This window comes from Nansenia antarctica (assembly GCF_963989245.1).
Source record: "Nansenia antarctica genome assembly, chromosome: 1".
In the NCBI taxonomy this organism is placed as follows: Eukaryota; Metazoa; Chordata; class Actinopteri; order Argentiniformes; family Microstomatidae; genus Nansenia; species Nansenia antarctica.
This window is the reverse complement of record NC_137674.1, coordinates 56326035-56341883: the sequence shown is the minus strand read 5'-3', so window position 1 is coordinate 56341883 and position 15849 is coordinate 56326035. Positions and strand designations below refer to the sequence as shown.

Here is a 15849-nt window from a genome sequence, read left to right as displayed (position 1 = left end):
AAAATTAAAAAAGAGATGATCTTACCTCTGACCGGTCCCAGTGCCTTGTTGCCTCCTCGAAAGGTGTGTGTGCTGGTGTGTGTGTGTGCGCCGGTGTGAGTGTGTGTGCTGGTGTGTGTGTGTGTGTGTGTGCGGGGGGGCGGCTGGCAGCCGAATGTGAAGCTGGGGGAGGTGTGTATCTTGGGGGAAGGTGTCTGGCTGCTGCTGCTGTGGCTGTTGGAGCGGACGCGGCTCAGTGTGTTCTCAGACGCCGAGCTGGAGAGAGAGCTGCAGGGAGGTACACACACACACACATCATTTTAACAATAATTAATAGTCATCAAAATATACATGCACAGATTCGGACACAAACTTCGGAATAAATGTATAAAACTGAGGTATAATGTGTACGTGTACATGTGTATGTGTACATGTATGTGTACGTGTACGTGTGTACGTGTACGTGGGTACGTGTACGTGGGTACGTGTACGTGTGTACGCGCGCGTACATACGAGCTGATGTTCTTGGGAGGTGATGCCTTGCTGCCGTTGCGGTGTACGCGTGACTGGGTGTGTGTGTTCAGGCCCTTGCTGTTGCGCACGTGCTTGAGTATCCAGGCACGCAGGTTGGTGAGGCAGCTGTGCTCTGATAGGACGAGCCGCGGCCACGGGTTACACTCTGCCATGTCCAGGGCTGCTATGGCGACTGCACGTCCCACCTGACAGACGGAAAGGCACAAACACACAACTAGCTGACTGACTTGTGTCCATGGATGTTTAGGGTGAGTTTTATGGATGTTTGAGGTGTGTGTGTGTGTGTCTGTGTGTGTATGCACCTGTTCAAATATCTCCGGTGTGTATTTGGGGGGGAATGCGGGAGGGGGAGGGGGTGTAGCTCGGCCATTGTCGTGACAGGCAGGAGGGATGGTGTTGACTGTTCTCCCGGTGTTGTAGTTACACTCCAGGGTGTAGCTGCAGAGAGGAGAGAACACACAACGTTACAAGCGCAACATGCATCAAACACACATCAAAACACACCAGCGTAGAGCTGCAGTATATGAATGTATTTGTGCAGCACATTTGGTAAATGGTAAATGGACTGCACTTTTTTGCTGCTCCAAAGCGCTTTACAACGGCCTCTCATTCACCCATTCACACACACATTCACACACCAATGGCGGCAAGCTGCCATGCAAGGCGCTGGCCCACTCACTGGGAGCAATTTTGGGGTTCAGTGTCTTTCCCAAGGCATGTGGGCATGTGGCCAGCCGGGGCTCGAACCGCTGATCTGCCAACCTTGTGATCATTAGACGGCGAGCGTCGGCGACTCTACCTCCTGCGCCACAGCCGCCCCTTTCACAGCCACATTTGCAGCAGCAGGCCAATAACCTTCTGTATATACAGTATGTATGTGCGTATGTGTGTGTGTGCATATATATGTATATGTCTGCGTGTGTGTGCGTGCGTATCCCCCACCTGTGCAGTAACCCTATGGCCTTGTGCATGGCGACACGCCCGCTGCCCTCTTTAGACTGCCCGTCCCTCTTGTCCCGGGCGTACATGTTCTTCTCTGAGAAGTTACAGCCCTGGAAGTCAAAGTGGGCCGAGTTCACCGCTATGAGCTTGGGATATAGCATGTTCTCCACCTGGAGAGAGACAACAGAACAGAAAGGCTAACAGTGTTAGCAGTCCCTCCAACTTCAGCTTCCTCCACCTATGATACGCAACACAGAGACGATAGATATTAAAACATCTGGAGTGGTCATTGCGTGTCTTGCAGAGCCTTAATCGCCGGCTTGCGCTAATACTTATATTTTAGATGTTAGTTACAGACTACTAAATACAGAACAATCTCAAATAGCTTTCCAAGCAGTCCAATTCCACACAACATAAACTGCGCAATTTCTCTTGCCCAATAGGTGGCAGTATAAGATGCTTAACTTCTTCGTCGACATGTGCGCTCAGGTAAGCGGTTGCTCGAGGAGGGTCGCTAACAGAGACGGGAGGGATGAGCGAAGCAGCATCGTATCCCATTCGACTGCGGTTTTGGGCCGCATCAAGTACTTAATCAGTAATCAGAATAGATATAGGGAATCCAACTACCTTGCCATGAACATTTAAAATGGATCGATTTGTAGTCAAGCCAAGTATTTAGAGTTTACTTCTATCAAAAGTACTGCGTGAGCAGACAGAACTACTTCATTGAGGTATGTTAATTTGCGGTTAATTTAACACGGTTATGGTGGCGGCTCTCTCAGTGGTTGAATTCTGCCAATGTGGCTCCCTAGCAAGAATGACTGACTACCACTGATCTACAGCAACACAGCGCACGGAAATGAGCTGTTAGACAAACAGTGACGCACTCCTCCTCTCACCTGCTGACTCTCGTCTGATAGGCTGTTCCCGTACATGAAGCAGCCACGTTTAGAGGCGTGGCCATGGAGGTCCACATAATAGGCCACGCCTCCCTCATGAGGAGGAATAGGCTCCTCGGTCGCGAGTGACAGGTCCGAGGGGACGGGGGGTGTGGTCTCGGAGCAGCTTGACGAATCGTTCTCGGAGCAACGCGACCCTTCCCCTTTCCTCGCCTCCGTAGTGACCCAGGCGTTCTCCTCCGTCATCATGGGGATGGCCGGGGGGGCGGGGCGCGAGTCTCTTTCAGAGTTCCATTGGTTCAGGCTGAGCTCCAGAGCGGAGAGGGGGGGAGGGGCCGGCTGCTGATTGGTGAGCTTGGTGTTCAGGGGAGGGGCCGCTGTGTGTGTGTTGGTGTTTCGGTGTGTGTTGGGGTGTGTGTGTTGCTGGCGGTTGTGTGTGTGATGGTAAAGCAGCAGTGTTTTGGCTGCGTAGATGGAGGGGTGAAGCTCAGGGCTGGGGTTTAGATACTGCCTGTTTAGATTCACTCCCTTGGAATCAGTTCTGGAAAGGAGAGAGATTCATGACAGGTCAATCTGAGAATTATTCTTAAACATTCATAAACATACTATTAAATGCAACATTGGGTTGTTCCTTTGATGTAATAAAAAATTGCTTGCAATGAGTTTAACCATGGGGGAGAGGGAAAGAGAGAGGGAGGTTTTGATAGCTATCATCACAATATCAATAGCATGATTTGGAGCCCTTATTTCACTTATTTCAGTCAACTTTATTACATTTACACCATAAAGAGAGACTGCATTGTAGCCATGATACACATTTCTAACTACTGGGAGATTTGTCATCTCTAGTGGACTAGAACAGAATACATGAGTCCTCCCTGGTAGAAATCAATGGTTAGGGACATGTACAATCAAGTTGGTAATGTATGCACACTCAGCCTACTGAGGGAGAAAAAAAGTGGCCCTCCTTCGAGCCGGAGGAACCAGCGACCTCAGGATTTCAGAATTTGCCTCTACAGTCCTCCGCTCTACCAACAGAGCTATCGAAGGGGCTGATTCCCCCAGGGCAAGATATACATTGATATTCAAACATTGTTTTTTGTTTTTTTACTGATTTGCTTATCTCCAGAATCATTCTTAGCTAAATAAATGCATTGGTAAAGGTCCAGCATGTATTTCTGAATGTTGCTGCCCCCACTGGTCACACAGGGAATATGTTAAGTGCATATGCTGTTTTCTAATAATTTTCCAAGCATGTGCATATCCTTGTAAACAAACCAAACTAAAATAGAGATTTATAGAATAATTTTACCCCCCAAAAATCTTAGTTTGGACTAAAGGCCAATGCACATGGCGTGCGATTTTGTCGCCGGACAACATTCGATTGCAATGCACACGGCGTGCGATGCGATTTTGTCGCACCACAAAATTCGATTTTCAACTCACCATTGAAGTCTATGATAAAATCTCATCCCAATGCACACGGCGTGCGATGCGATTTTGTCGCACCACAACATTCCATTCTCAATTGTTACTTTATTGTTACGTAGTCGGACCAGGCAGGCTGATTACAATAGGCTCTACCAATATTGCTTGCCTTGCTTCCACAATTTCTACAAGATACAACTGGACATATTGTAATAAAACAACAACCCCCTGATTTAGGGGTATTGGTAAAATGTCAGGAGAGGGAGCGCACAAAACACACAGCCAGAAAGGTGTATTATAAAAGCCACTTTATTATTATGGGCGATGATCAGGCGGACATAGATTCGGAGGACGGCATAGTTCAATAAGTTAGACCTGGTTTCCCTAATTACCATTACAAACAGTGTACAAAAAAGGCACGCTCTATTGGAGCCACAGCACGCTCATAAAGCCACACAGAGAAGCACGCTCACACAGCATAACCATACGGGCCAACACGAGGCCATAGGACACCACACAACTCCACTACAAGGGGCGGTCAGCAAGACCGGGTGCTCACCACTACACGGCACACTAAAATATGCAAATTGGCTTAGGCTACTCAAGTCCAACAACTAGCTATTCGCCGACTCAATTTCCAATGTTTACATGTCTCTGATTCCTTTTCTGTTTCACCCTATCCTGCCTTGCAAAGTCACACATTGTTTTGGAGAGTTAAAAATATGTTTTAAAATAGGTCATTGATGTCGTCATGCAATTAGCGAAAAGGCGAGAAATTGCCTGGCACACTGAAAAGAAGATGAGGTTTACCAAATGGCATCCATTATCCGTTGTGTCCAGTATGTATTTGAAATATATGATATGAAAATGAAATGATAATGTTGTACGTCATAAACCCTTCATGTACCGTAGGTGTATGTACTGTATCAGACCTTTTGGGTCAGACCTTCAGCCTTTAACTTCTCTTCAAAATAGGAGACAGTCAAAAATGTATGCTCCAGTCTCTCTCCCCGTTATGAGTGACTCAATTAATTTAGATAGACCAGTTGAAGTTTTCCCAATTGTCCCATTGTGACGCAATAATCCGTTGCACCACAAAATGTGACAATTTGACAGTGCGACAAAATCGTTTGTGCTTTGTCCCATTCAAAACGAATGGAATCGAATTTTCGCGGTGCGATTAAATCACACGCCGTGTGCATTGGGATGAGATTTTCTCATAGACTTCAATGGTGTGAGTTGAAAATCGAATTTTGTGGTGCGACAAAATCGCACGCTGTGTGCATTGGGCTCTTCACTGAATGTTCTTCATCGTGTGACCTCATTCCTGGATGGCTACCATGATGGCTATCATGGCCACTATTTTAAAGCTAAAATCTACATACTGGACCTTTAAATTGTTAATAAATATTGCTTGCATTGAATTTAACTGAACTGAGAGACTGGAAAAGAGAGAGAGAGATGTTGTTGTGAACTTCATTACTGTGTGTGTGTGTGTGTGTGTGTGTGTGTGTGTGTGTGTGTGTGTGTGTGTGTGTGTAACTTACCTGTAGTGGCCACGGACCACCCCATCAGGGTTGAGTATGGGGATGAGCTTGAAGATGAACATGTTCCGGAGAGCGTGAGCGCGAGGATCGTCTTTTCTCAAGATGAAGCTCAGAAACCCGTTAAACACAAACGATGCCGGGGTTTCCCCGGGGTGCACACGACTGCTCAGGAAAAACACCTAAGGAGAGAAAGACCCACACAGACACACACAGCGTCATCACCATCCTACCATCAGGGTTCCTCAATATCACTCCTATCAGGCTGATCATAGTCTAGGAAAACTGGTTTGCAAAGTCATATGTCATCAGAGCACATGGAGTGGTAAAGTAAGCTTAGTCAAAACACACAAAACCTTATGGGTGTGTGTGTGTGTGTGTGTGTCAGGATGTGTCAGGACGTGTGTCAGGATGTGTGTCAGTGTGGGTGAGGGTGTATTTTACCCGTTTGCCAGTAAAACAGTGAGGTCGGGGTGTGAGGGTGTCTGGGAACAGTTTGGGCAGGCGGTGTTCTCTCTCCTCCTGCATACCATTACAGTTGGTGACCGTCAGAAGGTCAACTCTGTTACCATCCAGAGAGTGACACAACACCTCCCTGTGGTAGTACACACTGTCCCCCGGACTGAGAGAGGGAGGGACAGAAAGAAAGAAAGAAAGAAAGAAAGAAAGAAAATGTTACAGGATTATATTAAGTAAACACTAACGTGTGTGTGTGTGTGTGTGTGTGTGTGTGTATGTGTGTGTAAACATACCTGTTGGGGCTCAGAGCAGCAGCGTTGGGGTACTTCTGGTCCAGCTGCTGTAGTAACTCCTGTCCCTCGCTGTAGGAGAAGGGAAAGCAGAAGGAGAAGTAGGTGGTCGCTCCTCGCACCTCCAACAGCCGATGAGTAAACGACAGGATGAACTGATTATCCACCATCTGAGAGAGGAGTGGTGAGAGAGGGGTGGAAGGGAGAACAAGATCAATGGCTGATGAAGACAAAGTATGTCTGTGTGTGTGTACAAAGCAAATTAATTCAGCGTGTACCTCAAAGACAGGTCTGTCTCTGACCCTGTCCCAGCGAGCCTTGCCAGGAAGAGTGCGTACAAGAGGAGCCATGCCCTGGCTGTAGAGTTTACTCTGCTTGTTCATGTTCATCACATTGATCTTCAGCAGCTTCCCTGGCACCGCACCACGCACACTGAAGTAGAACCACGACCTGCAACACACACACACACATGCACGCACACACACAGGCACACACATGCACGCACACGCACAGGCACACACACAGGCGCACACACACAGGCACACACACACACACACACACGCACACACACACAGGCACACACACACAGGTGCACACACACACACACACACACACACCTCATCATCATCATGACTCTGCTTTTCAGGTCATCTACACGTTTATTAACATAAAGGGATGTCATCAGAAACAGGTTTGAACTTCCAGAGAGATTTCCTCTAAATGTTGCTAGGTTACCTGTTCCCATTCTCATGTTCCGTCTCTGCACAGTCTGGGCGTGTCCATGCGTTAAACTCGTAGTCAGGGGCAACGTTAGGGCCTGAAGGGCCGTTCCCAGCAGTGGAGGAGTCAGCTGAAACAGAGGTGGTGACCCGTTCCACTTTCTCCACGCGGGCCAGGTTCCCCGAATCGAACCGCGAACTAAACACCACACTGCCGAAGCGGGCCTCCATAGCACTGACCTCAGGTCCTGAAGGCCAGCCTGCACTCAAACTCACCCTGTTAAAGACACACACAGGCTGTGTTCGGAATAGCGTACTAGCATACTACTCATACTAGATATGACGTAGATTTTGAGTATGTAGTACGTTCCGAACGTACAGTATGCGAGATTTGAGTATGCGAGAAATTTAGTAGGCGAGCAGTTATTTCCGGGAAATTTGAAGTCGGTTTTGATGGACACTATCTCGTCTTCTATTTCCCTAAATGCATTTCGCGTCCAGAGTTGCAGAGTTGCGTCCAGGGTTGCCAGATGGGGCGGGTTACCGCCGAATGGGCTACTTAGCCTGGGGACCGAAAGCTTGCAATAAACATTTTTGCACTCTATTTGATACTCTTCAGCTGCAGCACCCCAGCTAAGTCTGATCACGGATGAGTGGTGGTATTTTCACTATACTGGGAATTAACATGTATTAACAATAATTAACATTAACATGGTGAAATGCATTCTTAGACATGACTACATCGTCATGATTACAAATATGCCACTTGAAATGCATGAAATCCAAGTTTATTTGTGTCTTACACATGTTCACCTAGTATTTGACTGTTTGTAGCCCAATCACGAATGATCCCAGTATTGTAGCTTCAGACAGACAAGTTGGTTGTAGTGCTTGCCCACGATATGTTATTGCTCATATATATTTATTTTAATCATGTTATTTTACCAACTGTTAAGACAACAATATAGTAAGCTAGTTACTTGAGCTAGCTAAAGATGTTGCTTAAATTCACTCCGAGCAGTGTCGACATCGATGGGGGTCTTCAATCGACTCCATTCAAAGTGATTTACGATCCCGCCCCTCTCCCCTGTCCGGACACATTTGAATTTTCACCGTAAGCCCCGGTAAAGCGACGTTATTAACCCGCAAAGAGTGTGCCCCGGGCACCGTATTTGTCCGTGAATAACACCGGCTAGGAAGGTGGTAAAAACAATACTACTTTGCTAACTCCAACATCGCTATACGGTCATTTTGAGCCATCAACCAACCCACTGGCACCCAGGGAAGTTATGTTTCGAACCCAAAGAGCATCTAATTATGTTACGATAATTCTGTCGAACTCCGTAAGTGAAGGTAAGCAACGCAGGGTGCGTTCGTAAAATCGCTCTGAGAGCGCCGGAGCGCACACTGGGTGCAATGTCATAAAGGGACCAGGTAATTTGATTGGACAAGAGGCATTCCATGAGTGCTGATCATATTTCCAGGGCGAATTTACGAACGCAGCTAGCGAACAGAAGCCGCAAAAAATCGTCAGATCAGATATATAAACGGGTTATTTTGGTAAACTGGACACATTTTGGGAATATATATATATGGTTACTTTCTCGCCTGAAAACATTAAAACTTCATAAAATGACATGTTAACACTTAAGCCAAAATTACATATTTTAGCTAATGGAGGTTTAAAATGGAGGTTTAAATTCGCTGCTCCCGGCGAAATGCATTCTGGGAGGCAGTATGGATGGTCGGCTGGTTTTCGGATACTACTATTCATAGCTTTCATGTGACGTCACAGCATAGTGGAAACGCCCACCTGACGGGCAAAAGGCACTTTTTGCGGGCAAAACCCACGGGCAAAACCCACTTTTTGCGGGTTAATAACTTTGATTTCCCGTGGGTTAGGAAAATAATTCCAACGTGTCCGGATAGAGTAGAAGACAGGGAATCCAACACTATTTGAATGGAGTCGATCCACCACTCCTATCACTGTGGACACAGCAAGGAGCGAATTCCCGGATATAAATATTCCCTCGCCTCGCTGACAGCGGGAGTTGGGAGTTTCGTCCAGCAGCCGGTGAACGCCCGGTTGATCGAGTTTCATATTAAAAGTATATCTTCTCGGGGTGTCAGCGCGGTGGTTAATTGCTCAAAATGACCGTATACTGATGGTGAATTTAGCAATAATAGTCTTATGTTTGTACCACCTCCATAACCGGTGTTATTCACGGGAAAAGCCGGTCAAGGAGGCACCCTTTGCAGGTCAATAACTTTGATTCTCCGGGGGTTAGGAAAATAATTCCAACGTGTCCGGATAGAGTAGAAGACAGGGAATCCAACACTATTTGAATGGTGTCAATCCTCCACTCCTATCACCGTCGTGTATCTTGATAGTTCTTCATGAGTGAGGTGGTCTAAATAGTAGGCAGCCATGTTGAGCGATGTTGCTATGATACTTTTTGCCCGTCAGGTTGGTGGTTGCTAGGGAAGAAACCACGTGACTGAAAGCTATGAATACTATTATTGTGAATTTAGTATGCAGTATACTTATTGAGTATGCTAGTATGCAGTATGCTAGTACGCTATTCCGAACACAGCCACAGACTTATGTAGGCCATGTACAACATTGGAAACTTTATTTGGTGCCATAATGAAACACACCGTGTCATAGGCCTTTAAAAAAAAAAAAAAAAAAAAAAAAAAAATTTGAATTGTTTCTCTTATAATCAGGGGTACTAATGCATCTTCTCTTCCATGTGCGCATCATGCTATTGATAACAGCTGCTGAAACTGAATACAACGTACACAAACAACAACAGACATCCACAGCGCTGCATTATAAGATGCATTGCCTGAATTAACATCGACTGTAGCAGGCAACCACACACTGAACAATTGATGAAATGCGGATGTAAGGCATTGGAATTGGATGTAAGGCAACTCGTGTTCCTGGTGGCTAGACAGAGCAGAGGCTTGGTTTACTAGAGAACATCTAGGCATCTAGAAACAGCCAGTGTCACACAGTTCTTTCCTTGAGCTACCCGTAAAACGACACCCACGGAACAGTTGTTTTGTTCTGCCTCTCGAGAAAGAAGAGCAGATACTGATGATGGAGTCATTGCTAGATACTAGTTAGCTACACACCATAGACTCCATCAATGTCATCCTGCTATGACTGGCTGACACCAGCACACACACCCCCCCCCCTGGCTAGGGCAGCAATATCTTTGATATAGATTTTGAAGCCTTGCTAGCTTTCCAAGATAGTAGTAGCGGGCTAGTTGTTTGACTTTGATGGCTAGGTTAAACGCCCCGCTGAAGACTAGACATCCACTATTGTTGCTCATGCTCTCAACGAGGTATGATGACGGACTCGGTGGGTAAATAATGCCTTCATCATGATATGGGTTTCGTGACATTTGTATTTCTAGCTATAGATGATAGCCCCCTACGTTGCAGACAACCTTAGCAGCTCGATTAGCAAGCCAATGAAACAAACGCGGAGCAAAAACATCATGATGCAGTTTCATCACCACTCGGAAAATGAAATAAAAGTTTAAACATCGTGACTAAATGAAATGCTCATACTTATTTGCGAGAGATGCTCATCTTGCGCGTTTGCGTCCTTTCCGATCACCAAACTGCTCTTTAAACCCAAACAAACACACTGAGCAGCGGAGCGACATCAATCCGTGCGCTGATTGGCTCAGATCAAAAAGAGGGAGGTACGTAGAGGGCAACGCGAACTGGGATTGGCTGGCATGTCTGGCAAGTAAATACACAAGCTTGCCATTTCTGCATAACATCAAAGGGAAAAAAGAAATTGTGCGCATGTTCATATGCAAAGAGCACTTGATTTCTACGGCATCTACTACCAGTGAGTTTTTTGGTTTGCAAAGCCTGTGGCTGTGTTCGGAATGGTATACTAGCATACTGCATACTAGCATACTCAATGAGTATATACTGCATACTGCCTACTAAATTCATAACAAGTATGCGAAAACCAGCCGACCATTTACACAGTATGCATACCGCCTCCCAGAATGCATTTCCCCGGGGGCGGCGAATTTAAACCTCCATTTTAAACCTTCATTAGCTAAAACCTGTACTTTTGGTTTTACAAGTTTACAAGTACATTTTATTTCAGGCGAGAAAGTAACCACATATATTCCCAAAATGTGTCTAGTTTACCAAAATAACCCGTTTATATATCTGATCTGAAGATTTTTTTTCTGTCTTCTGTTCCTAGCTATATTACGGCTGCGTTCGTAAATTTGCCCTGGAAATCTGATCAGCACTCATGGAATGCCTCTTGTCCAATCAAATGACCTGGTCCATTTATGAAGTTGAACCCAGTGTGCGCTCCGGCGCTCTCAGAGCAAATTTACCCTGCGTTGCTTACATACATTGCTTACTTACGGAGTTCGACAGAAACGTAACATAATTACAACAAGTTGTAAAATGATTTGGGGGGCCAATATCTTTAGCTAGCTCAAGTAACTAGTTTACTATATTGTTGTCTTAGCAGTTGGTAAAAGAACATGATTAAAATAAATATATATGAGCAATAACATATCGTGGGCTTGCTGCAGCAAGCACAATACATCCAACCTGTCCGTCTGAAGGACAATACTGGGATCATTTGTGATTGGGCTACAATCAGTCAAATACTAGGCGGACATGACATGTGTGTAAGACACAAATAAACTTGGATTTCATGCATTTCAAGTGGCATATTTGTAATCATGACGACGTAGCCTATATATAAAATGATGTTTATTGCAAGCTTTCGGCCCCCAGGCTATCGGACAATGTAAACAACAGCTGTACTACAAGTTTGTATGACGCAGTTTGACGAGGCTGAAAGCGCACAGGGTTGCCAGATGGGATTGACAATTTACAGCCTAAACTTTCTATAACCTCAAAATCCAGTAGCCCATTCGGCGGTAACCCGCCCCATCTGGCAACCCTGGACGCGCAATGCATTTTGGGAAACAGTACTCCAGAAGTGTCCAATCGTAACATACTTAAATTATTCCGGAAATATTGCTCGCATACTGCATTTCTCGCATACTCAAATCTCGCATACTGTACAGTGTGAACGCTCTCGCCTACTCAAATCTACGTCATATCTAGTATGAGTAGTATGCTAGTATGCTATTCCGAACACAGCCTCCTATATGATGAATGAAAAGAAAACATTAACAACTGAGTTGTTTTGTTTAGGATAAGGTAAGACAGTTGTGCTCAAGATTTAAAAGTCACATTCACCATTAAAGAGCAAATAATAAGTAAATAAAAACTATTCAAAAGAAAATATTGCAGATTGTGACAAACAACAACAACAACAACAACAACAACAATAATAATAATAATAATAATAATAAATAATTACAACAGGGGCAATTCAAAGTGCTTTACATATATCATTAGGAAGAGGAGGACAGTAAGAAAATAAAAATGACAATTGATAATTGACAATTGAATAAACCTGCTGCTGAACCAGTCAAAGACCCAGGAAATCATCGTGGACTTCAGGAGGAAAAAATCTGAGGTCCAGCCCCTGCTCGTCGATGGAGGGAGCGTGGAGAGAGTCTCAACCCTCCGATTCCTGGGGGTGCACATACAGGATGACCTGTCCTGGAAGACCAACACAGTAGGGCTGCAACTAACGATTATTTTGGTAATCGATTAATCTGCCGATTGTCTTACCGATTAATCGATAAATCGGATTTTTTTTTTATATTTATTTTGCAAATTGTATTTTATGTTTTCTAAATCAGCCAGGCCTATACATATACATGTGCAAAATGAATAAGTATTAATAAAAAATAAAAAATCATATAAATAAAAAAGGCTTTGCTACATCAAATAGGTTTAACAACAGGCCATGGACTATGGCGGTAGATTGTTTCAATAAAGTAGTTGAACTCTAGCTCAATACATGCATTGTTTTAGGTAATAACTTTGCTTAATGTAAAGGTCAGTAACCCAAAGTGCAATATAGGCTACAGACAAGACACTAATGTTTTTATATAACAGATATGCTCCAAAACAATGCAATGTGTCCTCTCACTCCATACAATAGGCTAGGCGACAGTCAGTGCCTCACTCTGCATTTGCATGGAGAGCAGGAGACCATGGAAGGGCTGAGCCCAGCAGGACTTATATAATAAAACAATAGGAAGTTAGCTGTAACCCTCCTCTATAGAAACATAGTTAGTGTAACCCTCCTCTATAGAAACATAGTTAGTGCTCTGGTTCTCAGCACAGCTACGCAGACTACAGCTGGACGAGCAGCGTAGTGACAGTCAGCTAGCGGCAGCAGCGAGCTAACCCTGCTAGCTAACTCACTAGCATGTCCTGACAGCAGACAGTCATAGGACAGTCATAGGTTCTACCCTTTCCGGCCATAGGTAGCGCTATGATTCGCTATGATTCGCGATGCCTACACCGGCCGCAAGACAGCGTGGCGTGCGTCAACAGGAAGTAGGTTTGTTATGGAAACAAAACCCGAAAAAAAAAAACGAAAAAAAAAAAAACGACGACGAATCGATAATGGCATTCGTCGCCAACGAATTTCGTTATCGATTATTATCGATTTAATCGATTCGTTGTTGCAGCCCTACAACACAGCAGCCATCATCAAGAAGTCACAACAGCGGCTCTACTTCCTGAGAGTCCTCAGGAAAAACCACATCAGACAGGAGCTGCTTGTGACCTTCTACCGCTGCGCAGTGGAGAGCATCCTCACCTACTGCATCTGCGTGTGGTTCTCCAGCTGCACAGCCGCAGAGAGGAATGCGCTACAGAGAGTCGTGAGATCGGCCCAGAAGATCACCGGCGCCCCCCTCCCCTCTCTGGAAGAGCTGTACAACACACGCTGCCTCAGGAAGGCCTCCAAGATCTCCAGAGACCCATCCCACCCTGGGAACGAACACTTTGCTCGGCTGCCCTCGGACAGGCGGTTCAGGACCATGTTCGCAAGGACAAATAGACTGAAGCTCAGCTTCTACCCCAGGGCCATTCAGGCCCTGAACACAGCAAAGACCTAGGTTCTAGGCCCTGGACAATCTAGACAATTTGATGGCAGCTACTAGATTGTAATCAAGTGCATTCATACATTTCACAACAAATAAGAACTTAACTTAGGGAACATCATTGACAAAGAGGTGGGTTTTTAGCTTGGCTCTAAAGGTGTCCAGAGTGGGGGCAAACTTGATGTCAGAAGGGAGCGCGTTCCACAGGGTCGGTGCCATCACCGCAAAGGCACGGTCACCCTTCCTCTTGAGGTTGGTGCGTGGGACCCTCAGGCTGAGTTGGTCGTCGGACCTGAGCCTGGGTCTGGGCCTTGAGGTGGAAGACTGGTCCAGGAGGTCCTTGATGTAGGGTGGGGCGAGACTGTTGAGCTTTATAGACAAAGGTGCAGATCTTGAACTTCACTCTCTTCTTCACTGGGAGCCAGTGAAGGGAGATGAGGACAGGGGAGATGTGGTCCCTCATTTTGGTGCCTGACACCAGCCTGACAGCGGCATTTTGGACTAGCTGCAGGCGATAGATGGTCTTATCAGGAAGTCCAGCATAGAGTGAGTTGCAGTAGTCAAGCTTTGATGAGATTAGCATGAGGACGACCCTCCTCAGGTCACTGGGGGTGAGGAAGGACTTGATCTTGGCTATGATGCGTAGTTGGTAGAAACATGACTTCACGACGGAGCTCACTTGTCGGTCAAGGTTGAGCTCGGAGTCAAAGATGACACTGAGGTTCTTGACATGTGGTCTGACAAGGGTGGACAGGCTTCCCATGTTGGTACTGAGCTGAGTGATGGCGGTGGTGTTGCCGATGAGGAGGATTTCCCCCTTGCTCTCATTCAGCTGTAGGAAGCTCTGGGCCATCCACTCCTTCACATCGCGGAGGCAGTCCATCAGGCGCTTCAGATCGGCGGGGTCGTCAGTGTTGATTGATAAGTAAAGCTGGGTGTCGTCCGCATAGCAGTGGAATGAGATCTTGTAGCGTTGAAGGATTAGACAGAGAGGGAGCATGTAGAGGGAGAACAAAATGGGGCCGAGGATGGAGCCCTGAGGGACTATGCAAGTAATAAACAGTTAACAATTAAACAAGAGTGAAACAATTAACTTAAAATGACTCAAAACACACTCCCTCTGCAAGGAGGAGTCAAAATCACACACACTACAAGTAATAGCAACACAATGACTATACCAGTAGCTTAAGCTACCAAGCAACACACCGTAGCACTCTACTATGGTGGTAGCATGTGCTAACTAGAAACAAACACACAGAACTAGTGATGTTACGCTCGACGCAGTAGTCATATGACACGGCGTCTATCTTCCGACGCAATGTGCATCGATGCTTGTGTCAATTTGGCAAAAACCACGTGACTACTCGAACGAAGCTTCGTACGTCACACGAGCACCTCTGACCGGTGTGTCAATCATTCCGCAAACGAGGCAGTGTTCCAAGTTTCGTACTGCATAAAATGACGTTGAACTCACTCATTCGAGGGTTGTAGTCAGAGTGGAGACATACGGACGCTAGACAGAATACATTTATTGACAGAGACAGAGACAGAGATAGAAACAGACAGGAGATTGGTAGATATTGATAGATAGACATAGAACATACAGAGATAGTCATAGATTCATAATTGCAACACATAGGCTAGCCAGATAGATACACATACATAAAATGTTGCCTGTTCATGTACACAAGCAATACATATTTTATTGTTCACATAAGCACAAGTCTGTCCAGTTCCCACAATATAGCCTTGTTTTGCACTCTTTCCCTGTTCAACGAGCACGTCCCAACACTGTTGGCCCTGTTATGACATGTGGATCATTTATATCTGCTCCAATTGTCAAACAGCCATGTCCCACACATGCCGAAATGTCATTCAGATTTGTATCCTTACATATCAAGGGGATAGTGGAGTGAATAGTGAATTGGACTGGTGATCGGAAGGTTGTGAGTTCAAATCCTGCCTGAAACAACACCACTAGTGTGCCCTTGAGTACTACAATTACTCCAGGGGGAATG

General features: G+C 45.6%; 1 protein-coding gene across 1 annotated transcript in view; it reads right to left on the bottom strand.

Annotated features, from left to right (window-relative positions):
* The window catches only part of agbl5 (AGBL carboxypeptidase 5), a gene marked incomplete at both ends in the record, with an annotated part of 13473 nt that extends 6448 nt beyond the window's left edge, over positions 1 to 7025 (bottom strand). Inside the window, 10 exons of the mRNA XM_080524290.1 lie at positions 26 to 267; positions 493 to 698; positions 816 to 951; positions 1456 to 1625; positions 2355 to 2895; positions 5330 to 5508; positions 5771 to 5948; positions 6079 to 6245; positions 6354 to 6525; positions 6811 to 7025. Of these exons, the coding sequence (XP_080380416.1) occupies positions 26 to 267; positions 493 to 698; positions 816 to 951; positions 1456 to 1625; positions 2355 to 2895; positions 5330 to 5508; positions 5771 to 5948; positions 6079 to 6245; positions 6354 to 6525; positions 6811 to 7025 (2206 nt within the window). The remainder of the gene's footprint in view (positions 1 to 25; positions 268 to 492; positions 699 to 815; positions 952 to 1455; positions 1626 to 2354; positions 2896 to 5329; positions 5509 to 5770; positions 5949 to 6078; positions 6246 to 6353; positions 6526 to 6810) is intronic.
* Between the last annotated feature and the right edge of the window lie 8824 nt (positions 7026 to 15849).